Raw genomic sequence first — 26,296 nt, forward strand, 5'->3', positions numbered from 1 at the left:
ATGACGCTCAACCCATAAACAACCGATTGAACCCAATGACGCGCCGTTGGTGGTTCGTGTATTCGTTCAGGGGTAAGGTTGCGCTATGAACCACGGTTCCCGCCTAGCTGTATCCATACAGTGCTTATGCATGCATTGATGATCTAATCCAGCTCCCTCATCTTTATGCTACTAATGTCATGTGACTCCTGCGGAGGACATGATGCTTCAGAACCGATCTCCCTAACTACCATGATCATATGAATGCGAAGATTACGTGGAGTTTGGTGTGGTCAATCTATGCGCTATGATTGATGTCGCTCCTCTGGTGCGTGGTCAAACCATTGGCGCGAAGTATGAAGCACCGATCGATGAGAGCATGAGTTACATAGTTCGAAACGAGTGGGGCTGGTGCCAGGGCGCTTGGGATCTGCTGTTGATGGGCGCGTGGGCGTTGAGAATATAATGTGGGCATTATGGAATGAGATTCCTGGTCATAGCGTAGGGCATATGGATGGTCGACCTAAGCCCTAGGACGTTCGGGAGCCATAAAAACACCGGATCTAGTAGCATTCCAAAGACAAATATATGAATCATTTGCGTTATCATACTCGCATCGAAAGCTCACAGAAAACATGTGAGCCAGACGCCCTCTTCTCGCTCATGATACGTAAGATGCATTTTAGACAACGCGCTTGACCTATGGGATTAATTCCATCGTCAGCACCCACTCTTCGCAATTGGAACTAGGAGGGAACTCACCTCAAAGAACCTCTTTAACCACCAAACCTGGAACACGCCTTCGCCAATAAGCACCGCAAGCTGGAAGATACTCCACCACTTGACTCTGGCATTCGTGCTCTCGGCCGTGTTCCGGTGTACCCTCTCTCGGACAACAATGTAAGACTGCTCATCCTTAACTTGGGCGAGAGCGTCCAAGAGCCGCCGGACTAACAAAACAATTCAGTTAGCTCACGCACCCCCATATACCGCTATAACGAGTAAAGCTCCTACCTTCCGTCTCGAGAGGATCCTGCGCCATTTCCGATTCAGGGACGTAGACGATTCCATGCACGTTGAATGATACTTCCTTGGAGTTCGAGGTCCAGCCCTCGTTGCTGAAACAGTAGACGTATTTGCCGTCGGCGTGGGCGGTAAAGGAGTAGTCTTCCGAGGAGATGGCTTGCTTGAAGTACTGGCGGTTGCTCTGGGGATCTTCGACCTGTTATTCACGAACGGAGGTTAGCATTGGGTATATCAATTGAATTGGGTAGATCGATAGTTGAGGCCATGTAGACTATGTCTGGTCCTTCAACAAAGTGGATTTCAGTTGGCTGCAGCCACATACCCAGAAGTCAATCTCTAAATTCCCGCTACCACCGAATTCCCGATCGCCGACCTGGAAGGAGACAGTCATCTTGTCATCCTTGTGCAGTGACTCGTGGAAGCATTCTCGTGAGTGGGCGCGGAGCTGGATGTTGTGTGCGGCGACGGAGGTGATCCAGCTCAGGCCGAGGAGGAGAGAGGCTGCAGAGAAGCGCATGGCGGGCGATTTGTTTTCTTGTCGTGTCTAGTGCGATCAGGAACTCGACAGATGTCAGACAAATTGGGTAAAACGGTTCGAAAGCCCCGGCGCAAGGGCAATTTGTAGCGGGATGAATTGCTTGTGATGGATTGACTGGCAAGGTGGTCTCTCAATTGGAACTCGAGACGCTCGGACCACCTCCGCCTTTAACCTTTTTAACGCCGCTCACAACAAGCTTCAGTGAATGTATATCCAGATCATTCATCAATGCTAGTATTCAATGAGACGTTCACTTCGAGATGAACAAAAAGTCTGGCTGAATGAGAGATTCTCCATTTTTGGTTTCCACTCAATGAACCTCTTCAGCACTGGAATTGACCCATCTTCTACACAACGCATCTGTATATGGCCACAGAGCTACTGCTCAGGCTTCTTACGGAGCTTCACATTTACCGACTTAGAAAAGGGAGGATCTAACCACATGTAAAATACCTAGGAATCTAGGCCTAGGCTCGTTGTCTGGGTACCGCTCCTATCTATTCTGGGAAACAGCGATACCATGCACCTTCCCATCAGCAGGGGCCAATGTCCACGCGACAGCAATAGTGTCGTTGACTTTGAACGGTCCTCTCACCCAAGAGCTCTCCTGGCTCTAGACTCACGCTCGTTAGCCCTAGCCCCAGACTGGCATAATGCCGGTTGTCATAAGAAATGGCAAGCAATATCGAATGTCGTTCCTGACAGGGAGCGTGCGCGAAGAAAAGCCTCCTCCATATGCCCGGAGTGTAAGCGCTGATCGCTATCAGGTAATAGCTGGCCTCGTTGCGCTGAACCTGGCTGCATCCCAGATACTTACCCATTTGCTTAGGAATTTGCGAGATCAAGCTCACGACGCGAACCAGCTATTGCCTCCTTTCGTAAGACATTCGAAGCCATTCTCTGCTGCTGCGGCTCTAACACCAGCAGGTACAGTCTCGTGGTCCTCGGATGATGACAGGATACTTCGAGAGTTGAAGAGGTCAAGAATCTCATGGGAGCGAATATCAATGGTCATGGACGATAGGCCAATTGCGGACCTCAAAAGGCGCTGGCTTGATATACAAGATGATAGACAAAGGCGCCGCGCGGGATATAGATTGGAAGACGTCGAAGAGGATGTGTATCCCCAGGAGGAATACGACAGGGAAAAGCGTCACGTGTCGTTTAGCTCATCGACAGAAGAAGAGGAAGATGTAAGTTTTCCAAAGCTACCGGTCTTTAGCCTGGCTACTCACAGTCATTGACTTCCAACAGACTGATGACGACGAATACATCCCTTCTAGGCGGACGAAGGTGAAGAAAATATACTATATGGACGACCAGTTCACCCTTGATGAGGTACTTCTTCTCCACCAGATCGCCGCGGATTGGAAAAAGGACCGTTGGGATACCATTAGTAGCCGATTCAACGACAAGACCGGCCGCAACATCACCCCAGATCAAGCAAAGTCAGTCATCGATGACTAGAGACGGGGGAGAGGGAGGGGGATGGGGGGGATGTAAGCGCTCTGATGCCATTGTAAGTAGTTGGAGGCTCGATATGAGATAGTTTCTCGTCTGTTGCCTTCAATGTATTCTTAGCTGTGCTTTGGCCGCGCTGCCCGCTGCAGATCGCAAGGAGAGTTTCAATAATTATGCATCATCTTCGGACTTTGTCCAAGAACGAGGATTCATCGAGTCCAGATAGTTGTTGAGGATGATCTTGATCCAGGAATAGAGCAGGGGGATAGAGATCGATGGAGTGGAGAAGGCAGAGACCCTTGAATGGCGGTGCCTGAGTAAGCGTAGCCTCATGGGGCTTAGTCCGTTTCAGGACTGAACAGAACAGGGACCGGAGCGTTCATCAGGCTCACCATTCTCCCTTCCAAGCATTTGTTTGAACGCTTGTTTCCTGGACGTCACTCTCTTTATTTAAACTCAGTCATTCCTTGAATTTGCTGCTTTCAAACCACACTCCTTTTCGCGTCCGCTTGGTTGCTGATTCCGAACCGAGCTGCCTGCGGAACTCCCATCCCTCGCCCGCAGTAAACAGAAACAGGAGACAGTTCCTCTTCCTGTCCTTCCGACCTTCCTTTTCTTCATACAGTCGCGGATTAACTACCTCCTTACGATATAATACTTCGAAATGCGTGTCGCCGGCCTCGTTACTCTTCTGGCGGCTGCCGCCCCGGCTCTTGCTGCCAACAAGGGAACCTTTGGACTTGCTCTCGGAAATGAGAACCCCGACGCAACCTGCAAGTCCGTCGAAGACTACAAGAAGGACTTCGACGCGATCAAGCACCTGACGACCATCGTCCGCACATACTCCGCCAGCAACTGCGACACAGCGAAGAACATTATCCCCGCTGCCAAGACCAAGGGCTTCAAGGTCGCGCTCGGTGTTTGGTATGTTATTCCTGAGGCTCCCCTGTCCAATTGGTGCTTTGTGCCCTGTTTCTGTGATACGTGCTAACGGCAGACGCTCTCACTCCTAGGCCCGACTACGATGAGTCCTTCAACCAGGACTTTGATGCTCTGAAGAAGACCGTCCCCGGAAACGAAGACGTCATTCACGCTATTACTGTTGGCTCCGAGTGCCTCTACCGTGGCGACATCGATGCCGCAAAGCTCTTGAAGCGTATCAACCAGGTCAAGGATGAATTTCCAGACGTCATGGTTGGTACCGTCGACAGCTGGAACAAGTTCGCCGATGGTACTGCAGACCCCATCATTCAGGGAGGCGTTACCTACTTGTGAGTAACCGGACAATGAAAATCAGTTTCCTTTCCCTGCTAACTATTGTTAGCCTGGCGAACGGCTTTGCCTACTGGCAGGGTCAGGAGATCTCCAACGCTACTGCCACCTACTTCGATGACATGGCCCAAGCCAAGGCCCGCATTGAGCAGGTTGCTGGTGACAATGCTAAGAACATCCGCTTCGGCAACGGCGAGACTGGCTGGCCTACCGGTGAGCTTTCCCACATTCTGCTCAAAAACGAGATCAAGTGCTAATGGTGTTATAGATGGGGGCTCTGACTACGGCGCTGCCAAGGCCAGCACCAAGTCCGCTGAGAAGTACTACAAGAACGCTGTCTGCGCTCTGCTCACATGGGGCGTCGACGTCTTCTACTTCGAGGCCTTTGACGAGACCTGGAAGCCCGACAGCGTTGGTGACAACGGCGAGGCCAAGGACGAGAAGCACTGGGGTCTCTTCACCGACAAGCGTGTGGCTAAGTTCGACCTGGCCTGCTCCAACTAGAGGACTTTTCGGCTTGTGAGAGTGCAATAGATGTCGGATGCTTATATGATTTAGTGGAGTCTGATTCGATGTAATATATTATATTGAAATAGAACCTTATCATGCAACCACTCCAACACACCCGCGTTGAAACTCTCCTCCTAGTTCAACTGACTGACTGAAAATATCATGCCGGGACCGGGGTGAGGGCCCTGATCGAGGGAAGCCACTACTGGCGTGAGAGCAGCGACGGGCCGGTAGAGCGAGAGCCATCAGTGGAAGAAAACCGTAGGCGCAGGTACAGAGTTCCGTAGGGATAATGGTAGAGGAGTATATCGAATGCCCTGCCAACAGAACAGCCGACCAACAAGTGCCAACAAGAGACATGGAAGTGACGAGCAATACCTCCAGTATGCGGACCGCACCGCACCTGCGCACACCGGGTGCCTAAGTATGACCGAAATCCCGAGTCCCAAGTTCCGTCACACAGTCCGACTCCCCTCTCGGCCCGCGACCGCAGCTGCAGCTCACGTTAGTCAATCGTTACCGCAGTGCATAGGGCTGCTTGTGTTGCCACCTACCCGGGTATCGTCAGTGAATCCTCCGCCCATGATTGGCCGGTCATGATCGACGCGCCTCTCCGGTGCACAGAGCCCGTGCAGAACGGCCACTAGCACAGACCGGTTCTTGTTGGTTGTTCTTGGTGCTCGATGCGAGTTCATGCAGTCGGTGGGATTTATCTAGGCTTGTACGCGCGGTTTCGGGTTCCGAGTTTGTTGGTGGCCATTGGTGAGTGAGGTAGGCTGCTGGTTCCAGTTGAGCTGAGCTCAGCTGGATGAGCTCGGAGGGGTTGTTCTTGATGGTTTGCAATAAAATTAGATCGATTAAGTTATGATTGACTAAAGCCGTACGATCCCTGACTTAGGGGCTTATGATCTCTATTCGTCTGGTCTGTTGCGTACAGCCTGTCGAACTGCAGTTGAGCTGGGCAGAGACCGCCCCACTCGACTGTGCGACACAGAGTTAGGGCTGGCGGCTGCGGTAGACATTGCGAAGTGTCCCAAACTTGAGGAGGGGCTTTTCTCGTCGAGCTCTTCTCACGCCATCTACTAACTCATCTATTCTGTTTCTATGTTGTCTTTCTCTACCGTCTGTGCAGGACAGGCTCAGGTACAGTGTCGCCGAAGGTGCTGTATGACGGATACGTACGGGACATGGTATTGCTGTAGATGTAGAATCCAGGTTTCCACCATCAATCCGCAGATCCGTTGATAATCGATCTATCGGTTGAGTCTATTCTAAACTATTCTATTCTGGTCTCTATGAAGCTGAAGCGCACGATCGACCTTCTGGACCTCTCGAGTCTTGACCGCTTGCGCAGGGTGCAGGGTGCAGGGGCGCAGGCGGCGTTTGGCAGGTATGCACACGAGGCTGCCCTTGCGTCTGGGCAAACCGGTCCTTCAGAAACCAACCAATGGATTGCTTGAGCTGTATCTATTCTCATCTCGTCCTCTGTCGATCCTTCGATGGTCTGTTCCGGGTTTGCGGCGTCGGTTGAAAATACGCACGCAGCATTGGATTTATTCGGACAGCACGTAAACAGATATCGAGGATATACTCCACAGGATAAACAAGCAATCAAGCTACGTAGTGTCACTTAGAACCTCAAGGCCTCGAGCTGCATCATTGCGGAGCTGACGAGGCCTCAACCGTTCTACGTACCCGACCCCAGTCTCCCCCGGCTGCATGCATACGAGGTCGGTCCCCTTGGAACTCTCGTTGGAAAACTGTTCAAGGGCACAGATGCGCCCGCGCTGACTGAGAAGATGCTGCGCCTTGGCTGTTGAGTAGTCAACGATATGCCCTGTTCGCAAAGCGGCTGCTCATGGACACGAATACGCTGGTTTCCTATGCTGCCCGACTGCTTCGCAATTGGAGTCCACTTCCTTGAGATCATATTTGTATGATTTACGGTACAGTTCCGCTACGCTGCGAATTCAAAGAGTCTCAACGGCTGCAACGGCAGAGTCAGTGGCAACAAACAGAGGACCCCGCCGCGAAACACGAGAGCGAGAATCAGCCGAAAGCTGCAGGACGAATAGACTTCGCACCCGAGATGTGAGGGGTTTCCCCCCGAAGCTCAATTCTGTCGTAGATCCCAAGTTCTCTTGCCCAGCTGGCTGTACGAATATCGCCGAACCGCAGTCCAGTCCACCCCAACTTTTGAGAGAGATGAAAGATCCAAAAGGCCTTTACGTCTCTAACGTTAGTTGAGACAGACAAACCATGTTGATAGGGATAAAGCACAAGCAGAATATGGCAGTTCTTCGCAACTCTATAAATCGCCCATGATGCTCTGCCCCAGGAAGAGCGATTACTCATCATCGTTGATCTCAACCTTTTGGAACTTGGAAAGCCATTCTGGAAATGGCGTTCCCATATTTCGCTACAACGCAGTATTCCCCTGTCCGTATACTAGCGGGGTCACTGCCAAGTGCCCTTAATCAAGCGCAGTGCAGATTGTCGAGCGACTTTCGACCTTTCTTCTACGTCAACGACGCTCGTGTCATATTATATGCTGCGGATATCGGGAGCTTGAAGAATCATGGGATATTATACTTATGTTTCAACAGTCAGAAGAAAATGAGACAGGGGAAAGGGCCAAGGGGCATATGCTCATCTTTTAGGCAAAGCACCGACGAAGGATCTACTTTTGCGCCACAAAAGAGGACATCCCTCGGAGCCTGCTCCGGTATTGGAGCTCAAATTGGGAGATCGAAGGGCCTTTTTGGAGGAGCCGCCGTCACCAATGGACGAAATTGGTCAGGCTTTGTCGGTGCCGTCGTTCTCAACGCGCGTACTTCAGGGTCGACAAGTATGGTAACCGTGCGCAAGAGTCTGGACCCAGGCCGTATTCCGACGCCATGCCTGAAGACAGGTTGTTTGTTCGTGCCACAGAGTGATTATGGCCGCATCCATGCATGGAGGACCACAAAGTGTCGGAATTTGATGATTAAATGTACCAAGTTCATATTGTCTTATAGACCCGCCAATTTAGTTAGCTATCTACAAATTTGCAATCTCATTTGTCTCGGAACTTTCTGCCCTCGATAACTGATTTTCTCCCTATACTCACCCTTCCTTTATACCACATTGACTGAACCGAGAGCTTTCCACAAAAACATCAAGGGTAATCCGGTACTAGGCCCCAAGCTTTGCCGTCTTCTTTTCACCTCCTTCATTCCCTAGGGAATGTCCACTTCACTTTAACAAAGGCCCATTCGCGAGCCAGATTCCTGCACAGTTCATGAACATTCTGGAGCAATATAGCGCCTTGACCTGCTTATCAGCAGCTCAGCCGAAAGGATTTGCCCACCAGAAGACGCCGAGCCCACCAAATCAATCATCGATTCCTTTTCTCAATTTTCCAGCTGCCTAGTTGCTACATATGTAGTTAACGATGCGTCCGCACTCATGGTCTTAATTGAAAACATTGGTGGTCGCGGTGCATTTTTTTTTATGTTGGTCCGGAGATCTTTAATGGGTTGTCCATGGGTTATAATCTGCTAACCATGAGCTATCATAGCTTGAAGAAAGTCTACGCCGTTCGCGTTTCCTATATCTTTGGTAGTCGCGTCCATCGTAGGGTGTTCGTGGATCGGAAGGTGGCGGTACTCTTCGGACTCCGATAGAATTTTAATATAGTCCTTGTCTCCCCATGCATATATATTAAGACCGGGTCAATGAACGAACGAGTGGTGAACTATCGATGTTAGCATTTACCTCTAACCTTGCAGAAACGGCAATTCGAGCCCACTAAGAAGAAGGTATCCCTGAGATATGTACCAGGCGGGACAGAGCTGCTTTTCGCTCGCAACCAAGGCAGCCAAGATGTAGGCACAACGGCCTGGTACGAACACTGCGGATCATGTTCTGGTGCAACGTGGGAATTATAGTCAGGATAGGTACGCATGGCGGAGGTCAAGAAGTCGACTGTGCATGGTTAACATTCCTAGCCCAGCATAACGAGGGATCTTTGCGGCTTAATTGGAACAGCTCCCGCTTACACTTCCAGATTCTTTGCTCGTCGAATCTTGTGGTAGACTGGTTGGTGCTGTGCTTTAAGTGCCCGCATAACGAGTTCCGTGGGCGATTGGGAGATAAGACCGGCAGTGGGACTGTAGCTCTGGCGCTGCGGCTTTGGAGAAGATATTTTGAAGGCTGTAGAGACAGAGCTTTTGCTGGTTGATTCAAGAATCTACCTCATGATATATTATTCACAGATTGGGCCGACAGGTGCTTCGTAGACCGATGCTTCATCTCCCAAGCCAGGGTGTTGCCTGGGGCTCTCTATAACCGTTAACTGGGCTGATAAAAACCGATGCCTTTTTGATTGCGTATCGTGAAGCTTCCGGGATTGGACGCTTGTTTGGAACAATTGACAATATTCTAACCGACAATGAGAGTCCCCATAGAACCATAAAGGATTTATGTTGGAGATGCCCTTTCCTTGACTTTTGCGCCATTGTCACCGATATCCTCCTCAACCAGCCTCGAAGCTGGTCTCGGATATTTTCAGGTGACTGTGGCAAACAGTGCAGCCGTGGTCTCTGCTTGATTGAAAGTCAATGAAGCTTATATTGCCAGGAAACTCGTCATCATGAGTGACTTGATCAGGAGAATGAAAGGAACTGCACGGGCAACCCGACTTTGACCTCAAGTCGGAGGAAGGACTTCAGACATGCACCGGAAGCAAGAACAGTGTGCTAACATGCCACCAGGCTTTTCTGGTGCATGTTGTTCTTATTGTTGGCAAATGGACTCTCGCTTCGTCGAGGTGTGGCCGGCGGCGGTATAAATCGCGGATCCCTTCCAGTTCCCGATTGAAGAGAGTTGACACTAGACGGTATCTTCCGCACTATTCGAAGCACATGACCACATACGCTATGGTCTGCGGATTTTCTCCCTGTAGGGGTTTCCCCAGACGCGGGAGCAACCCACTCTCGCAGGGTTCGACTTTTGCTGGGACAATGCCTTGGGTTGCAGGTTGTTGGCTTGTCGGTGAATGACCTGCTGAAGCCTGTCTATCAAGAGCACTGTGGTCAAATGCTGTCTCTTGGCGAACACAGATGTTCAAGGATATTTGCTAGAATCTGGTTCTGTGAGCCGCCGTACCGTTGCATGTCTTTCGCGAAGGCCGACATGAATTGTGGGCCACGGTCTGAAATAAAGTATCTATCGGGGAAGCCCCAATCGTGTGATTGACAATAATGAGATACTGCTTCGCCCTACTGCTCTGCAGTCCATGTAGAACAACCTCGTATAAGACCAATGCGCTTTGAAAACTTGTCAAAGAGCACAAGTAGCATTATCTTACTTGCGGCACTGGCGTTCCATTTCCCTAAGTTGCTGATGATGATCAACGCGTCCTTTGCACGGCTCAAAGCGACGTTTAGGCGGTGTTTGTTGGCGATGAACCCAACGCGCGCTGCCCCAGACTTCACATGCGCAACAGTAGCGGATGGATATAAAACGATCGTTTGGCGTGAACACCAATATGACCGTCCTGACTTGTTCGATTTTGGTCTCTACGACCAAGAGAGGGGGCCACGTCCTGTGGCTTGGGCGAGCCCCTGGACACATGGCCCGGCCACTTAGTCTGCCGCCTGCTATTGTCTAGCTCGAGAAATCGAATCTTGTTGACTTATATCCGGGGATACGGACGAAACCAAGATTCCGATACCCAGCTGCCGTCGTTGCAGGAATGCCGGCCGGACTGTAACGGCTTGCATTTTGGTTTGTTTTTCCTGGTAGACTCATTCAATAGAGCAGGAAGCAGAGACCTCGACCACAACAGGTCGAAAGCCCGGAAAGGTGACGGAACAGGGATCCAGCGGGTGGTTGTGGCCGCTTTTATAAACGTCGCTGGGGGCCTGGGAGGATGAGAGGTGAAGGAGGGCCTTGAATGGGTGAGGGAGGGCGACTTGCACTCCAGGCTACATTCATTAGGGCTACGATGGGCGACGTAACTGCGACTCTCCGCCTGGCCTGGCGGCGACGTCTCGCGGAGCGAGTTCAGTTAGGTATTCCTGACCGAGCGCGAGCGGTTGTTTCTTTAGCTCACGACGCTCCAGGTTGGCTATTTCGCCGCGGTATGAGAGGGATAGGTAGGAATCCGGTATCTCCAAGAGGACGGAGGTTCGCTCTCAACCGCTCTAGATACTACGTTGATAACGAATTCGGGCTTTTCTCCCAACAATCGACAATGTCGAGAGGGCCCAGGGTCAACTTTGAACTTAAACCGAAATCATAGCTTCACTACCATCATTACTGCCGTTACAACTCCTTCATCCAACGAATTCCACCCATTCCTGTGAGTCACTCAAGCATGCACGACCTGCCCAACGCGGTACTCAACAACGATGGGCTTGCCCTTCTCACTAGTAAAGCGGCCCTTGCCGACGAAAACGCGGTGCTCAAGCTCCTTGTAGCGCTCGTGGCCAGTCTGCGTTTATTGTTAGTGTTAGCTGTCCAAGCCAGCTTTCTTTGTTCTAAGATGGGACCCTACCTCGAAGGTGATGTGAGTGACTATAGAATGGCAGTCAGTAATGGTGTTCTTGGAGAGTAGAAAGGAGGCAACGAAACGTACAGGAGTTCCCCCAAGGCGTCGACCCATCCTCAGCGGTACCGGTGAGGACGGCGCGCTCGGCATCACCAAGCGTGACGATACCGGTGTAGTTTAGGTAGATGAGCTGGAGACCGGGTTGGTTAGTTTATTCCGTCTACGCTTCACTATCGTTGGTCCTGCCTACAGCGTCATCCTGAGTCCTGCAATTAACTAGATTAGCATACTCACGGGCTGAGTAATTGAGGAGTTGAGTAACATACTTAATCACGCCGTGAGCATCCAGGCGCAGCCGGCCGCCGTCTGGATCGGCGCGGATGTAGTCGTTGCCTGTGCCGACGATCTGGGCGTCGATTTCGATGGGGTACCCCTCGGCGGATTTGAGGGTGCCGCTGGAGAAGGGCTGGCCGGGTCTTAGAGTTGGATTGACGCAGGAAGAACTTGAAAACTCACAATTACTTGGAGGGGGGTGTTTCTGGAGAAGCTGCCTGCGGGAAAAGGTAAGCCGCCGTCTTTTTGGTTTCAAGGCATTGCCGGGGGCTGCTGACCGACTGCTAGGGGCGCGTCCAGGGGGATCTGTCGTTGGTTAGTATTGACCACTCGAGCAAGAAAGATTACGTGCCTTAATTGTGAAAGCGGGCTGGATGTTAGGGAATTCAGACATGATGGCGAGATTACTGATGGGATAAGTTGATAAAGATGGATGTGGTGGTGAGGGGAAGCTCTCAGTATTTATCTGCAGAAGCCCCACACTTGGAGGGGCCGATGATGTTACTTTGTCCAATCCTCCCAAAACAACGATACTATTTGCCGGATGTTCTATGCCGGTTGAGAATCACGTATTATGGACTCTTTCATGAGTGAGATGCAGTTAAAAGACCTTTCAGTGTCTCGCTTTTTCTCTGTTACGCGGTACCTCATACATCAAGCGAATCAAACCAGCATGGATTCTCGGCTGAAGGACGGCATTCTGTACGATCGCAAGTCATTGAGAGGCCCATTATTGGGCGAAAGTCAATATTTTACTACAAGATACCTCAGGCCAAAATCACTCGTGAAACCGAGATTGCTGTGCCGCGTCTAAGAGCTCGCAATTTCGTCGAGGACTGTGCAGTCAAGGCATAAATCCACAGGAAGCGTATCGGCTCCAAGCTGAAATTGGATCCGAAGAGCTGATGGGCATAAAAACAACGTGATACCAGCGTCTCCCTGTTACGTTTGGCGGGTACAAAACAGTGAACGCGAGGAACCACCGACAAAGCAGGGATCTTGATCGTGAGACAGCTCCTGGACACGAAGTTAGGGCTTAGCATACCGCCAGAGGAGGACTATGGGTGGTCCCAGGCGCGCGGCGATCGACTTTCTACTTCCGTAGGGTCTCAGGACCCATCAAAGAGCTCGGCGACCAGTCCCACGACCACTTTCTCGAGCAAGTCTATACTGCGCAGTCTCGGCGGCTCGAGAAATGACACGGCCGAACAGGTCCTGAGCGAGTCAGAAACTTCTATTCTGGTAGGAGAAGATGACTTCCGTTCGTCTTTGAGCACTTGATGGCTGATGGCGGTTGACCTCGAGCCTCTAGCGGCTTCATTATTGGGCGAGTGACTCGACTTCTAGAGGTGTGCATTGAGCGATCTCATAGGCAGACAGCGTCAAATGTGTGAGGCTGGTGTGAAGTGTCGACTGAAGTATCCCATCCAGAAACTGGTCTCATGGACGGGGCACAAAGGTATGTCGGAACATACTGCCCTCCGGGACCGCCTGCCCTTAGTAGTTCAACTTCGCCAAGTCATCTATTAGTAAGCTAGATATCTTTCTTAGATAGGCGGCCTACCGGCCACCCAATGAGACACACATCCATCGCTTCCCACAGGTTATGACCCCTCTAAGCTCAAGGAACTCGACTTCTTGCTAGATTAGGATATGCAGAATCTGTTCCTGAAGCTCTGAGTAACTTGCTACACCAATTTTTAGCACCCCGAACCCGTACGAGGGGGGTAAGCAACAGATCGTGGATTTACCCCTGGATCGGGACTACACCAAAGGCCTCTTTTACTAGAATGCCGCCAAAGGCCTCACGAGGTACCAAATCAAGCAACGTACCGTTTCAAATATCAACGAGATACCGAACGTACGAGTCGGAGACATCCATATCTACCGATGACCTGATATTACATGATTCCGCCGACGAAGAACAATCGGACGAACTACCTATGATGGAGGAAATGCGTACTGGACTACTCCGTCAACTACGTGAGGAGATGGCGCAGCAACTACGCGAAGAAATACGGCGTAAAATGCGTGTAAAGCAGCAATACCAGTCTCCCGCACCGCAAATATACCAGGATATCTCCCACGAACGAAATGCAGAGACTCAACAACTAGATCTCGCATACCGTGAGCAGGAACGTATCCGAAAGCTAGCCAAATCCAAATTCGGAGCAATAAAACCACCGATTCTTACTGGCCGAGATAACTACACAGCATGGCGCGATTCTATCCTTATGGACGCCCATATGATTGAGGCAAAGGAAATCCTTGATCAGACCAAGCTACCGGAAAACAGTGATGAGATTACCAGTGCCCGATGGCAAACGAAGAATGAGATCCTACACTCAAGGATTCTCCATACAATTACACCTAATATACGGGAAACTATCAGCTGGGAAGATTCAACGCTAGCAGCAGATATATGGGCTAGGATTACATCAACATATGGCCTATCTGCAGCAGAGGAGCGACTTATGACGGTCAAAGCCCTTTTAGATATCAATCCTCAAGGCAACTATCCAGCAATGATACGTGACTTTCAGCGGATTGCAGCAAAGCTCCGCAGGATGAATTTATCCTTTGACGATCTAATCCATGATATCTTCATCTGTTCCTTAGGTCAATGGAACCAGAACTTCATTTATACGAAGCTAGATGAGTTCTACGCCTGCGGCCGAGGACCGATCAAGAACTTGGACATAGCAACCCTTGCAGATCAACTAGTTTCTCGATCTTCAGCTTCAAACAACAAATACATCCCCCAGAATCCTCAAGAATTCAAGCTTGAAACGAAGCTCCGAATGAGCCCTTCTGAATCCAAGGATTCTTCCCAAAGCAAACGTGACAAGCAGAGACCTCCACGTACGAAGACACCTTGTCAAGCATGTGGCAAAGGATATCACAAACTAGACGACTGCTGGAAACTACACCCGGAAAAGGCTCCCAAGCGCCCCGGGAATCCAGCATCTACGACCTCAAGCGATGAAATAAATCAGTTCACAAGCCAAGAACTAGTCCTCCGAAATAACCGTTCACAAGCCAATTCAATTGCAATCACCCCGACAACAGAGCCTAAACAGCTGGAAGACCCCAAATGGCTTTTGGATACTAGTGCTGACTTCCATGTATCACATAGGCGTGATATATTCAGCAATCTCCGCGTGTATAAAGCAGCAATTGATGACGCAGGTGGCTACACACACCGGATCATCGGAATTGGAACAGTATCTATTCATGGTGCAGAGATCCCTGATGTTCGATATGCACCAACGATGAAGGCGAATCTGCTATCCTTCCGACAGCTAGATAAGCAGAACTTCGATATATCTCTACTCGGTGACATCCAGGAGAAACGCTTCCTTATCAATTCGCCTATAGGAGTTTCCCTAGACGCCTACCCGGAGAAGAATTCAGACCTCTACCACGTCAAACCGACAGCGTACGCAATGATATCAGATCACCGTACGAAAGACCATGGCCCCAGCTTTACCTACAGCAACCATGGAAGAATGGCATCGTCGCCTATCCCACATTCATTTTCGTTCAATACTACGGCTTGAACGACAGAAGATCTTGAAGATCAAGGGCCCGAAGACCCTAGCTTTCTGTGATATCTGCAGACTAGCAAAGCAGCGGAGGCAGTAAAGGGCACACGCACTCTAGGAATCAGATATCAACGCGATCCTACAGCTACGGCCAATATGGGACCCCCAGAAGCTTATAGCGATTCCGATTGGGGAAAACCTCATACGAAAGCCCGCAGATCAGTAGGTGGCCATGTTTTTAAGCTTGCAGGAGGACCAATCGCCTGGCAAGCAAAGCGCCAAACATGTGTGGTAACTAGTTTTAATGAAGCTGAATATACAATATACTGCTGCATCCGAAACCTCCCGTGAAGCCTACTGGATCTGTGAGATCTTGAAGGACCTTCGTCTATTTACTGAATCGCCTGCACCCAGCATCCCATTGTACATGGGTAATAAAGGTGCTATCGACCTCACTACCTCCGAGATGGTTGCAGACGGCTGTACGAAGCCTCTAGGATCTGAAGCCCACTCTCATCTTGTTCGCCTACTAGGTCTCCACCGTGAAGACTAGTAAATTCATGTATCTACACTCGTTTTTGATGACTCGCTTGCTCCGCCGGGGGGGGGGTTTGTTGTCGGAATATACTGCCCTCTGGTACCGCCTGCCCTAAAAGGTCACCTCGCTTAGTCATATATTAATAATCTAGATATCTTGGATAGGCGGCCTATCGGCCACCCAATGAGACACATCCATCGCTTCCCACAAGGTACTCGGGTCAGGCGCTGACGAGGGACAATCACCTGACCGAAAGTTGGGCGAACCAGTGGACGAGTGTCTGCACGTGGCGCCAGCGGTGGAAGAGACAGGCTGCCTGGTTTGGACTGTAGACTGTGCTCGGGATGAATGGCGGGCAACGCGATCACGACGGAAGCGGTATTGCCTCGTCTGATCACAGTCTGAGCATTCCCCTCTGTTATAAAAAGAGATCAAAGGAAGAAGAAGCGTTTGAAAATCGCGAGTCCCAAGGCTGACGGCCCCTAAACCCGATCGGGCGCTCGCAGGCAGTGACGTACCGGCGTCCTCGCATCGGTTTTTTTCCCCTTTCACCGCGCTTCTTCCCCCCTCTTGATCTACGCTTACTCTGTATGCTTCATGATTGATCACCCTTGACTTTTGCTACTGCCCGCGGAGACGGAGCGTCTCTACGAGGCATCATGATTTTACCGCGTTTCCTTCCAGCCCTCTGCGGCCTCAGTCTTGTTGCCTGCGCCTCTGCCGTGCCCATCACAGAACAACAGGTCTTGAGATTCGACCAGGACGACAGGACCGAGTCCTCAAGGCATCTCGCTGGGCGATTTCTTCATATCACAGGTATGCTTCTTTCCCTGAATTCTCGCATTCCATGCCTGATCAACGCGCTGACTGCCGCTCCAGATTTCCACTTAGATTCGAATTACGAACCAGGAACGTCGGACGAGCGAGTATGTCACTGGGGAAATGGGTCGGCGGGGATTTTAGGCGCCGAGGGAACGGAATGCGACTCGCCGCGGACACTCATCGATGAAACGTTTCGCTGGATCGAGAAGAATTTGAAAGGCGAGATCGACTTCGTGCTTTGGACCGGCGACTCCGCTCGACATGACAACGACGAGAAGATACCCCGTACGGCCGATGAAATAATAGAATTGAACGAGGTACTCGCGGCCAAGTTTATCGACCTCTTCGAGGATGGAAGTGTCGCTCGCGGCCTCTCCATCCCGATCATTCCTACGATAGGTAACAACGATATCATGCCGCACAACATCTTCAAAGAAGCCCCGAATCGATGGACGAGAAAATTCACAGAAGTCTGGGCGAGCTTTATACCCGAGCACCAGCGGCACAGTTTCGAGGAAGGCGGGTGGTTCTCGGCCGACTTAATCCCGAACAAGCTCGCCGCCATCAGCTTAAATACGATGTATTTCTATGAATCGAACTCCGCCGTCGATGGCTGTGCGGCGAAATCAGAACCGGGGTACGAGCACATGGAATGGCTCCGAGTGCAGTTCGAGTTGCTGAGAGAGCGCAAGATGAAGGCTATCCTCATCGGACACGTACCGCCCGCACGATCCGGAGGCAAGCGGAGCTGGGACGAAAGCTGCTGGCAGAAATATACCCTCTTCGCCAACCGATTCCGCGATGTCGTGGTCGGCAGTGTCTACGGACACATGAACGTCGACCACTTCATGCTACAAGATAGCCGCGAAGTCGACCTCCTCAACGCCAGCGAAGACTCAACCGCAAATAACGACATCTCGGTGCAGTCTCGTTCGACCTACTTGTCCAGCTTGAGAGATGACTGGGCCGATATGCCGTCTCCGCCGATCGGCAAATCATCCAATTTTCTGTCCGATGATTGGACCTCCGAGCCTTCCGACTCTATCGGCGCTTCAAAACTAGGAAAGAAGGAGCGGAGATTCCTCAAGAAGATCGGCGGCCCTTATGCCGAACGATACAGCGTCTCGCTAGTGTCACCCAGCGTGGTACCGAACTACTTCCCGACTCTCCGGGTCGTCGAATATAACACCACCGGCCTGGAGGGCATAAAGTTGTGGGCAGACACGCCGTACAGCCCTGACTTATTTGAACACTTTGACTGGAGCGCAGTCAAGCGTAGAGCCTTGGACGAAAACCCCAGCACTGACAATGAAGACTCACCGGATAACGACAACGACATGACCGAACAAAGAAAGAAAAAGAAACACAAGAAAATCAAGAACGAGAAAGACAGGAATAAGAAGAAACCAAACTTCAAAGTCCCCGACGAACCCACCAAATCAACCCCTCCTGGACCCGCATACTCAGATCAGGCCCTGACATGGCTGAGCTACGCTCAGTACTACGCCAACCTCACGGAGATCTACAGCGAGAGCGCCGACGAGACTACCTCTGAAGTGGAAAACACCGACAAGACCTTTAACCTATACCAGCTTGAATACGATACACGCGACGACACTGTATATAACATGAAAGACCTTACCGTGCGAAGCTACTTCCAGCTCGCGAAGCGGATCGCGAACAATAATCTCCGGAAAGGGGATATATATGCGGAGTTTGACTTACAAACTGACGAGTCCGAATTTGAATCCGAACCTGAACCCGATTCAGAGGGCGATGACGATGACGATGATGATGACTACCCTTCCGAAGAATCAACGAATAAGACCAACAACAAGAACAAGAAAGACAAGAAAAAGAGCAAGAACAAGAACGCCCACAAGAAGAAACACAAGAACAGAGTCTGGCGGACATTCCTAGACCGTGCCTTCGTTGGCTTTTTATCTGGTGATGAGCTTGATGATATCTAGATCTAAACCCGCTACTTTACCTATCTGTTAATTATTACTCTTCATATATACATGCTACCACGACCAAAGAAGTTATATTGTACATACAGCATCCATATACCACTAACTATCCATATCCATATTCAAAATCAACATCAACCAAGTTACCTCATGAGCCATCAAGACCAACGTACCGTACCTAAACCAAGATACCTAAGAAAAAAGTAAAAGCCACATCTAAGGTACTCAACGAGACGAGGCTAGGCTAGCTGCAAGGTTACCCTACCGATTCCTACGCGTGTTCTTGTCCGCCGACGCTTAATGGGACGGAATCAGTATCACTAGCTGAGCTAGATAGTGGCTTCTCTATTTCCGTATGTGCTGGTTCAGTCTGTAGATGAGGTGCCGATAGTATCCTGACGAATAAGGGCATATATCCCTGTCAGGGTGTGCTGTGTGCTGTGCAGTGCCGTGCCCTGCAGCTGTGACTTTGAAGAGTACTCTTAGGTGATGCGGGATTGGAAGTGGAGGGAGGCAGTGAGGCACGTAGTGGCTGGTTGATCCAAGAGTCTACGAAGTACGTGGCCGTGGTAGGGGAATGGACACGGTGGAAAGACGGTAGGGTAAAGAATAGCTTCATGTCTCGTAACATCGTAATCTGATTTACTCCGTTTGACTCAACCGTAACGCCATGAAAAACACCTACTCCAAGCCGGGCACCAGTTCATATCCTGACGAACGACCAATGGCAACCCATGCTCATCCCAAAAGTAAAGTCGAAACACGAAAAGGAGACAATGGTAGGCTATGCATCAGATCTCCTCAATAACAATAACCCGCTCAACGACCCAATCGACAGCCGCCTGCCCCTCAACCTTCCACTGCCCCGTCCGCCACATCTCGCCAACCCAATACCAGAAGCTCTTGCCGCGCGGTCTCGTGAACATACTGGTGTACTTCGTTGCGCCTCTCGTAGTGCCAACAGAGAGGTCATGATTAACGTTGACAGCGGGAATTCCAGCACCCGAACCAGCACCATCCCCAGAACCAGCAGCCATCTGGTGTCGAACACGCCATTCATGCTCGGCTTTCTCGCCTGCGCGGCGCGCAACGGCTTCTTCGTCTTCGTCCTGGTAGAGTTCGCACTTGTTGCATGCTGTGCAGCGGGCGCCGGGGTTGACGCGGAAGTGTTCGCAGAAGTGTCGGTATCCCTCGTTTCCCTCTTCGTATTCGTCTTCTGCGACTGGTTCGTGCTCTGCGTCGCCCGGGTCGATGTTTTCTTGACGTCTTGGGCGACGCCGGTTGCGAGGGGCTCCTCGGAGTGGAGGGCCCAGGGCTTTGCGGCAGAGGTAGCACATGGAGTAGCCGCAGGTGCAGGTTAATTTGTTGCAGCCGGAAGATTTGACAAAGGAGAGGCCACAGCGGGGGCAGGTGCGTTTTACTGCGGCCGTGCGGGCGGCCTCGACGGTGGCGCGGAGGTCGAGGAGTAAGGGTTCGTGGCAGACATGCGGGTCACGCCACGGTTTCTGGCACGTTATGCAACTAGCTTGTCTGCAGTTGACGTTCGCGCAGGTGAATTTCTTCATGCGGAGCTGGAGGCAAAGCTTGAGTAAAGCACTGTTGAGTATTGTAGGAATGGCGGTGGGGTCGAACAAATATGAAATGGCTATGCCAACAAGAAGAAAGGGTATCGTGTCCAAGAATATAATCATCATGAGAAAGGTAGGAATAAGTCCCTCCCGACGGAATCGCCAGTTGACACCGTTTGTTGGAGGGTGATAGACGGGGTCGACTTCGGCGTATGAGCAAAAAGGGCAGCGGATCAGTTTGAACTGAGACCGGAGAAGTGCGTCGGAGGCGAGCCTGGATTCGAGTTTGGAGTATGTCTCGAGGCCGGCTTTGTCGAGGAGGATCGCACGCTTGACTAACTGAGCACTGAGAATACCCGTGCAAGGTTCGCTGGTAGACGGCGCCAAACACTTTAACGTAGACCTCTCAACATCAACTGACGTCGACCAGCCCTGGCCAAAGAGCGCTTGGTGAACCGTATGCCGAATGCAATTAAAGCAAATGAAGTGCATGCCGTCAGAGCACGTCGAAATCTGCTCAAACGTGACGTCCGTGAAACAGCACTCGCACTCGTACAACGCGCTGGCCTCCTCAGCCTCTTTTTCATTCAACTCCTCAGCCAACTGCAAGTCTACACGTTCTCGCTCCTCCTGTCGTTCTCGAAGCATTGGCGCCAGCAAGGATTCATGTAACTCAAGATCCAGCTCCTCGCACCCGGTCTCCTTCAACCGCGGAAGCAACTCCCCATCCGACTGACGCTGCCACAGCACCAAGGGATTCACATCATCCTTATCCTTCTTCCGCCTGAACGAGGGCAGAATACTATTAATAGTCGCCCGCCATGTCTTCCGCGACAGATCCTGTAGTATAGGCCGTGCACGGAGATAGCAGAAATTAACCTCCGCCAGCACCGCATCCACGGCACTCCGACTCAACCCGCTGAACTCTCTTGTCAAGACCCCCTTCAGCGCAACCTTATACTCCTCCGCCCGGAACTGCTCCTCCCTGGGAACCAAAGCCGAAACAGTAGGGCCGGAACCCACGACCGCCATAGCCGCATCCTCGCTCCCGGCCGGGCCAGTCGGCACATTCCACCGGCCCGCAACCCATTTCTCTTTATGGCGCAGGAGCTGCTCAACGCAGACGTGGAGGCGGCTATTCCCGTCAAAACGGACGAGTAGTTCGCGGAAGACTTCGATCTTGACGTCCGGGAAGATCTGGACGAGCGTTTCGAGGGCGCGGTTCAGTTCCTCCTGCTCTCGTTTTCGCTCCTCGAGGGCGGGGTCGACGGGGGGCGGAGTTCGCGAGCGGGTCTGTGATGAGCCGCTGAAGGGGTTATTGCGGAGGGCTTCGCTCAAAGTGGTGGAGTAGCTGGTGCTGCTGGTTCGTGATCGATGAAGGGGAGACGATGTGCTGGGTCGGGAAAAGCTAGGCACGGATAGCGAGAGCGGCATTGTTGCTGTGATGTAGGGTATAGCGCTGCTACATATCGCCGGGCGAGGTACGGTGGTAGAAAGATAAGGAGAGAGGTAGAGAGAAGAGGAGGGTGTTGAGTCGGCTTACGCCGTTCTTTTGGGCAGGCAGCCGGTCTGCGTCACCTGATTGGACTGGGTCTCCAATGTACTCTGCATTCGTTGTCACAGCATTGTTGGCCTTTGTCCTATCAGAGCTCTGTAAATGAAGCAAAAAGGAGGAAAAAATATAAGTCAAACCCGCTTTGTGAACATTCCAATCCTTATCGTAAATTCATCGTCGTTGAAATTTATTGCTGCCTTTAAACTCAGGCAACTAAGTGGTCTACACCTGAGGCACCAAACCCATCTATCAGAACTACACCTCCATCTTCTCCTTCTCCTCGCCTTTCTTCTCCGCTTTCTCTCTCTCCGCTTGCTTCTTCGTATCCCCCCTCAAAGGCGCCTCATCTTCCATAACCCTTTTCTCAATCCGAAGCCAAGGAACAAGAAGCAAGTTCAATCCGGCAATCCCAACTAGCATCCAAAACGCCGCTTTATAGCCCGCCAATCCGTTCTCATTGCTCCGAGCCGCATGCTCCCCGGCATCGAACACGGCAGTCGATATACTAAGCACTATATTCGACAGCAGCTTGTTCGTTGCACTGAGAATGCCACCAGCAAGGGACTGTTGTTCGCGAGGGAGCGAGGACATCACGTAGCTCTATCAAGCTGTCAGCTCGTCCACCTTCATAAAATGAAGAATTGGGTCTTACATTCGCAACATTAAACTGCAAATCAGCCCCCACAACCGCCAAAATCAAGGACGGGAAGATGAACGCCCAATAGTAGAGCCTAATCGGCTGCAAGAGCGCTAAGAGCAGAAAACTGGCCAGGTACGAGACCGCGCCGATGCCCATGAGGAGTCTGTGCGAGACTCTGTGCAGTATCAGGCTGCATATAAAGTTCACTATTAGCCCGTTGATGTTCTGCGGGAGGAGGTAGATTGCGATCCAGAGGGCCGACATGCGCTGCTCACGCTGGAGGTATAAGCACAGCCAGAAGGAGGAGCAGGTGAATGCGGCGTTGCCGGTGCTGAGGAGAGTTATTACCTATTGACGGTATTGTGAGTTCCACCCAAAATGGAGAAACGGGAGAGAAGGGATAGAGGACGTACGAGCGAGAAGTTCCGGTCTTTCCAGATATACAACGGCATTAGCGGAAACTTGTACACGGATTGCCAGAAGAGGAACGCCCCTAGCAGAACCACGCCGAGGACGATTAGGGCTATCACGTAGGGAGTGCCCCAGCCTTGCGGTGCGGTTCCAGTAAGTCTATCAAACCATTAGCATCAACATCTCATTTTATCCCGTCCGATACCAAACGGAGAGGAAGAGGAAAGGAAGCAAGACGTACGTCAACCCCGCCGAAACAGCCGACACCCCCCCGGTCACCAGCAAGGCACCGAGCAGATCAAACTTATTGAGCACCTCCCACCCCGACACTCGTCCACTTCCACTTCCACTTCCACTTCCACTTCCACTTCCATCCGCTGCTCCCACTCCAATCTTCGCATCACTCGGCACCGTAAACGCCACAAGACCAGCAAACCCAGCACAAAGCACACTGAACGCCCAGAAGCATACCCTCCACCCACTCCCACTCCCACCATCACCATTCCCATTCTTATTCCCAGTATTCGTAATCTCAAGCACAACCCCCGCAACAAACGTCCCCACCACGAAACCAAGCGGATTTCCCGCAGAGAAACACGCAAACGCCCGATTCCGCCTCTTACTCTGCCGTTCATAAACACTTCCAAACTGCCCCACTGCCGGCGTAACAGCCATCGCACTAAACAGCCCAAATAATGCCGTAAACACAATCAGCAATGTACCGTCGGGCGCCCACCCGCCCGCGAAGACAGCGAGGGTCGTCAGAACCATTGCGGACAATGCCATGTTTTTGCGGCCCACGGTGTCGGATAATGTACCAAGGGGGAGAACGAATGCGCCGCTTGTTAGGAGGGACGCGGATGTGATCCAGACGATTTGCGAACTGGGCATGTGGAGGTCGTTTGCGATGAATGAGGTCATTACGGTTGTTAGGCCGGAGAAGATTGTGGATTGGGCGAAGGCGAATGTTACGCTTAGCACGAAGAGGGATTCCGTTAGGGTGTTGGGGAAGTATCTTGCTGAGGAGGACATTGTGATGCTTTGAGGTTGAGGTTGGGGTTGTTGGAGTTTGGTGTGGAATAGCGATTGAGTGTTGCAGGGTATTGAGGTACAACATTGAACGATCCCTTAAGCACCTAGTTGACTGACTGGGGGGGTGTGATATTGCTGGATGGACAGATACATGAGGAAAGTACCTAGGGTAGGGTAGGTAGTTAGAAGGGTGTGCATTGGACGACATATATAGTTACCGTTTCTGACTTGAGTCAGTCACGCCCGCCGCTGTTTTGCTCTTTGTTTTGTTTTGTTTCCCACCTCTCACGTTCTGCTACATCCATGCAGTGAGAATCTGCATGCAGCTGTAGGTAATCATGCTGCTGATGCTCACTTTGAGGTGGACTTTGTCACATCAATGGCAGCGAATCATGGTATCTCACCTTGACAGACCTTCGAGGCCCGGGGTAAACACCATAGAACCCAGGGCAGCGCCATGGCAATGTAACAGTGTCGCCGAATGTCCGTACCAATTGGCAAAGGAATGTTGAGCTAGAAGCCACAGAACGGAGTCCTATGTAGTAAACTTTCCCAGAAGATAAACTCCAAGCTGACATGCAAGGGATGGGCACAATATTGCCTACAACTTGAACTAGATCTATATGACCCTCATGCTTTATTGCCCGGATACAGTTTGACTAGCGGTCTATGCTATGAATGATATTAGCGGTGAGAAACTCTACATGGTGAGATGGGCGTAAACAACGTTTATAAAGTGGCGATTAGATAGTTTTATTTACTGATGGGCACTTGGTGTGCATTGGTCAGCAAAGTTCACGGGGCCAACTCGGTGAGAGGCGTGGATAGGATGTGTATATGTGCAGGTAGTCAGCCATCGGATGATTCTCAAACTTCCGTGACCTTGTGAGACCTCGGGTTCCGGTCTCATGGGATGCATTTCATTGAGATTTTATGGACGATCTAGTTCCGACTGAACTTGGTCCTGGTGTAAACGGACAAGACTGATTGAACTGGTGTGCTTGCGATCTTTTAAAGCACCTTCTTGAGGAAATGCTCAGGCTTATGCGTCGTCTCGTAGTCGACATGGACATAAGCGCGCTCAACATCAGGCAGCGATTCAAGCTTCGTCTGCAGTTCCTCAGCAATGTCATGGGTAGCGCGCAGCGAATCGGACGGGTCCATGACGATGTCGACCTCAACGACGAGACGCGGGCCAGAGGTGTAGGCGCGAACTGTGTCGATGGCCGTGATGAGCGGGGAATGGGTCATTGCTACCATCCGTTAGCATACACAAGTAAACAAAGAATGGGATGGACAAAGAGGGACATACAGATATAAGTAATCAACTGCTGCATCTTCGTATCAGCAGTGACACCAATCAAGAGCTGGAACTCATGGTAAGCAGTATGCAGCCAGAGACAGCTGATCATGACGGAGAGGATAATGGCGCCCATGGGGTCAATCCACCAGCGGAGCTTAGAACCGCCGACGGAGGTAAGAATACCGAAGCCGTTAATGAACAGGTCATTCCTGTGGTCCTCCCACAGGATACGAATCTGCGAGACCTGGTTGCGCAGCGCAAAGCAATAAAGGAAGAGCGCAAACTTGGTGCAAAACGCAACAACGACCGCAATGACAGACGGCAGATGAAACTCGCCCGTCGGACTATCCGAACCACTAACAAGATCCCGAATCGAAAACGCAATCAAGATAAACGAAACAGCCGTCATGAGGAAACAAAACCCGATATTCCCCGCCGTTTCAATGCGCGCCTTACCCGCAGGGAACTTACGAGGATCAACCCTGTTCACGGTCTTATTGCAAAGGAGCAGCGTCAAATTCGACAACGGATCAAACACTGAGTCCGCCATGGTCGTGAAAAGCGACAGCGACGACGACGCAATAGCGCCGTAAAGCTGCAAAATCGAGAGCGCAACATTCGCTGCAAAGCTCCCGTATATCGCAATCTTATACTTCAGCTGGTTATTGGCGTTCATTTCCCGCGCATCTCGTCGGTGCTCCTCCACGGGCTTGAGCATCCGTTCAATGTTCTCATTTTGCGTCTGGTAGAATCCCTGCAGTTCCCTTTTCGCCATGGTCGTCTTGATATTGTTTAGTGTCGTTACGGTGGATAGCGCCGATGTCGCTCGCGCCGGCTGTGGTCGTCCGTGTCGTTTCCGCGACGTGTTGGCCTGCGGGTGGAGAGCTTGGATTTCGGCATTCGATTTGAGTTTTGACGCGAGTTGGAAGGGGTCGTTTTCCTCTGTGTAGCGAGGCGGCTGGCCCTCTTCGTCGTAGGAATCATTGCGATTGACGCCTTGGTCCTCGAGTTCTAGGGCGGTCGTTGTACCGGTGCGATCGCGGGGGTGGGCGCTTGTTGAGAACGGGTGTGGGTGGTGCGAGGCGCTGTGCCGGAAGTGAGAGTCCTCCATGGTTCTTGGTGCGGTTTATGAGAAGTCGAGGTCCGATATGTGAATTGGATGGATAATAGACTCCTAGAACGATGGAAGGGATGTCACTGCGACGGGGGATTGACTTGGGACATTTTCGAAGGATCGTCACGTGAAGTAATCTTATCA

General features: G+C 51.3%; 8 protein-coding genes across 8 annotated transcripts; 3 read left to right on the forward strand and 5 right to left on the reverse strand.

Moving 5' to 3' along the window:
* Nucleotides 1–661: 661 nt before the first annotated feature.
* Nucleotides 662–1,522, reverse strand: BDV17DRAFT_295423 (emp24/gp25L/p24 family protein; the record flags this gene model as incomplete). Its single annotated transcript, XM_073763058.1, has 4 exons — nt 662–679; nt 742–929; nt 994–1,201; nt 1,328–1,522. 4 exons carry the CDS (start codon nt 1,520–1,522, stop codon nt 662–664), a joined length of 609 nt encoding a protein of 202 aa, XP_073611249.1.
* A 279-nt stretch (nt 1,523–1,801) lies between these two features.
* On the forward strand, nt 1,802–3,260 carry BDV17DRAFT_274555 (SANT/Myb-like DNA-binding domain-containing protein). Its single transcript, XM_073759138.1, has 2 exons — nt 1,802–2,711; nt 2,779–3,260. Exons 1-2 carry the CDS (start codon nt 2,197–2,199, stop codon nt 3,008–3,010), a joined length of 747 nt encoding a protein of 248 aa, XP_073611250.1. The 5' UTR covers nt 1,802–2,196; the 3' UTR covers nt 3,011–3,260.
* Nucleotides 3,261–3,397: 137 nt separating this feature from the next.
* On the forward strand, nt 3,398–4,897 carry bgt1 (1,3-beta-glucanosyltransferase Bgt1). Its single transcript, XM_073759139.1, has 4 exons — nt 3,398–3,928; nt 4,018–4,275; nt 4,329–4,489; nt 4,545–4,897. Exons 1-4 carry the CDS (start codon nt 3,669–3,671, stop codon nt 4,778–4,780), a joined length of 915 nt encoding a protein of 304 aa, XP_073611251.1. The 5' UTR covers nt 3,398–3,668; the 3' UTR covers nt 4,781–4,897.
* Nucleotides 4,898–10,961: 6,064 nt separating this feature from the next.
* BDV17DRAFT_211022 (DUF3237 domain-containing protein) lies at nt 10,962–12,171 on the reverse strand. Its single transcript, XM_073755426.1, has 8 exons — nt 12,007–12,171; nt 11,933–11,960; nt 11,838–11,872; nt 11,648–11,787; nt 11,572–11,587; nt 11,409–11,511; nt 11,328–11,347; nt 10,962–11,264 (listed from the first exon to the last, which is right to left on the reverse strand). The coding sequence occupies exons 1-8, from the start codon at nt 12,046–12,048 to the stop codon at nt 11,142–11,144; spliced, it is 507 nt and encodes a 168-aa protein (XP_073611252.1). The 5' UTR covers nt 12,049–12,171; the 3' UTR covers nt 10,962–11,141.
* A 3,903-nt stretch (nt 12,172–16,074) lies between these two features.
* Nucleotides 16,075–18,658, forward strand: BDV17DRAFT_211078 (endopolyphosphatase). The gene is made up of 2 exons (XM_073755427.1): nt 16,075–16,553; nt 16,617–18,658. The coding sequence occupies exons 1-2, from the start codon at nt 16,397–16,399 to the stop codon at nt 18,527–18,529; spliced, it is 2,070 nt and encodes a 689-aa protein (XP_073611253.1). The 5' UTR covers nt 16,075–16,396; the 3' UTR covers nt 18,530–18,658.
* A 470-nt stretch (nt 18,659–19,128) lies between these two features.
* Nucleotides 19,129–21,590, reverse strand: BDV17DRAFT_274562 (E3 ubiquitin-protein ligase). Its single transcript, XM_073759140.1, has one exon. The coding sequence runs from the start codon at nt 21,529–21,531 to the stop codon at nt 19,321–19,323; it is 2,211 nt and encodes a 736-aa protein (XP_073611254.1). The 5' UTR covers nt 21,532–21,590; the 3' UTR covers nt 19,129–19,320.
* A 317-nt stretch (nt 21,591–21,907) lies between these two features.
* On the reverse strand, nt 21,908–23,920 carry BDV17DRAFT_301005 (major facilitator superfamily-domain-containing protein; the record flags this gene model as incomplete). The annotated part of the gene is made up of 4 exons (XM_073764167.1): nt 22,945–23,920; nt 22,706–22,862; nt 22,305–22,640; nt 21,908–22,252 (listed from the first exon to the last, which is right to left on the reverse strand). Exons 1-4 carry the CDS (start codon nt 23,733–23,735, stop codon nt 21,908–21,910), a joined length of 1,629 nt encoding a protein of 542 aa, XP_073611255.1. The 5' UTR covers nt 23,736–23,920.
* Nucleotides 23,921–24,309: 389 nt separating this feature from the next.
* BDV17DRAFT_274566 (cation diffusion facilitator family transporter) lies at nt 24,310–26,193 on the reverse strand. Its single transcript, XM_073759141.1, has 2 exons — nt 25,048–26,193; nt 24,310–24,988 (listed from the first exon to the last, which is right to left on the reverse strand). The coding sequence occupies exons 1-2, from the start codon at nt 26,147–26,149 to the stop codon at nt 24,747–24,749; spliced, it is 1,344 nt and encodes a 447-aa protein (XP_073611256.1). The 5' UTR covers nt 26,150–26,193; the 3' UTR covers nt 24,310–24,746.
* Nucleotides 26,194–26,296: the final 103 nt, after the last annotated feature.

Source organism: Aspergillus undulatus, assembly GCF_047715775.1.
Source record: "Aspergillus undulatus strain CBS 261.88 unplaced genomic scaffold BDV17scaffold_68, whole genome shotgun sequence".
NCBI lineage: Eukaryota > Fungi > Ascomycota > Eurotiomycetes > Eurotiales > Aspergillaceae > Aspergillus > Aspergillus undulatus.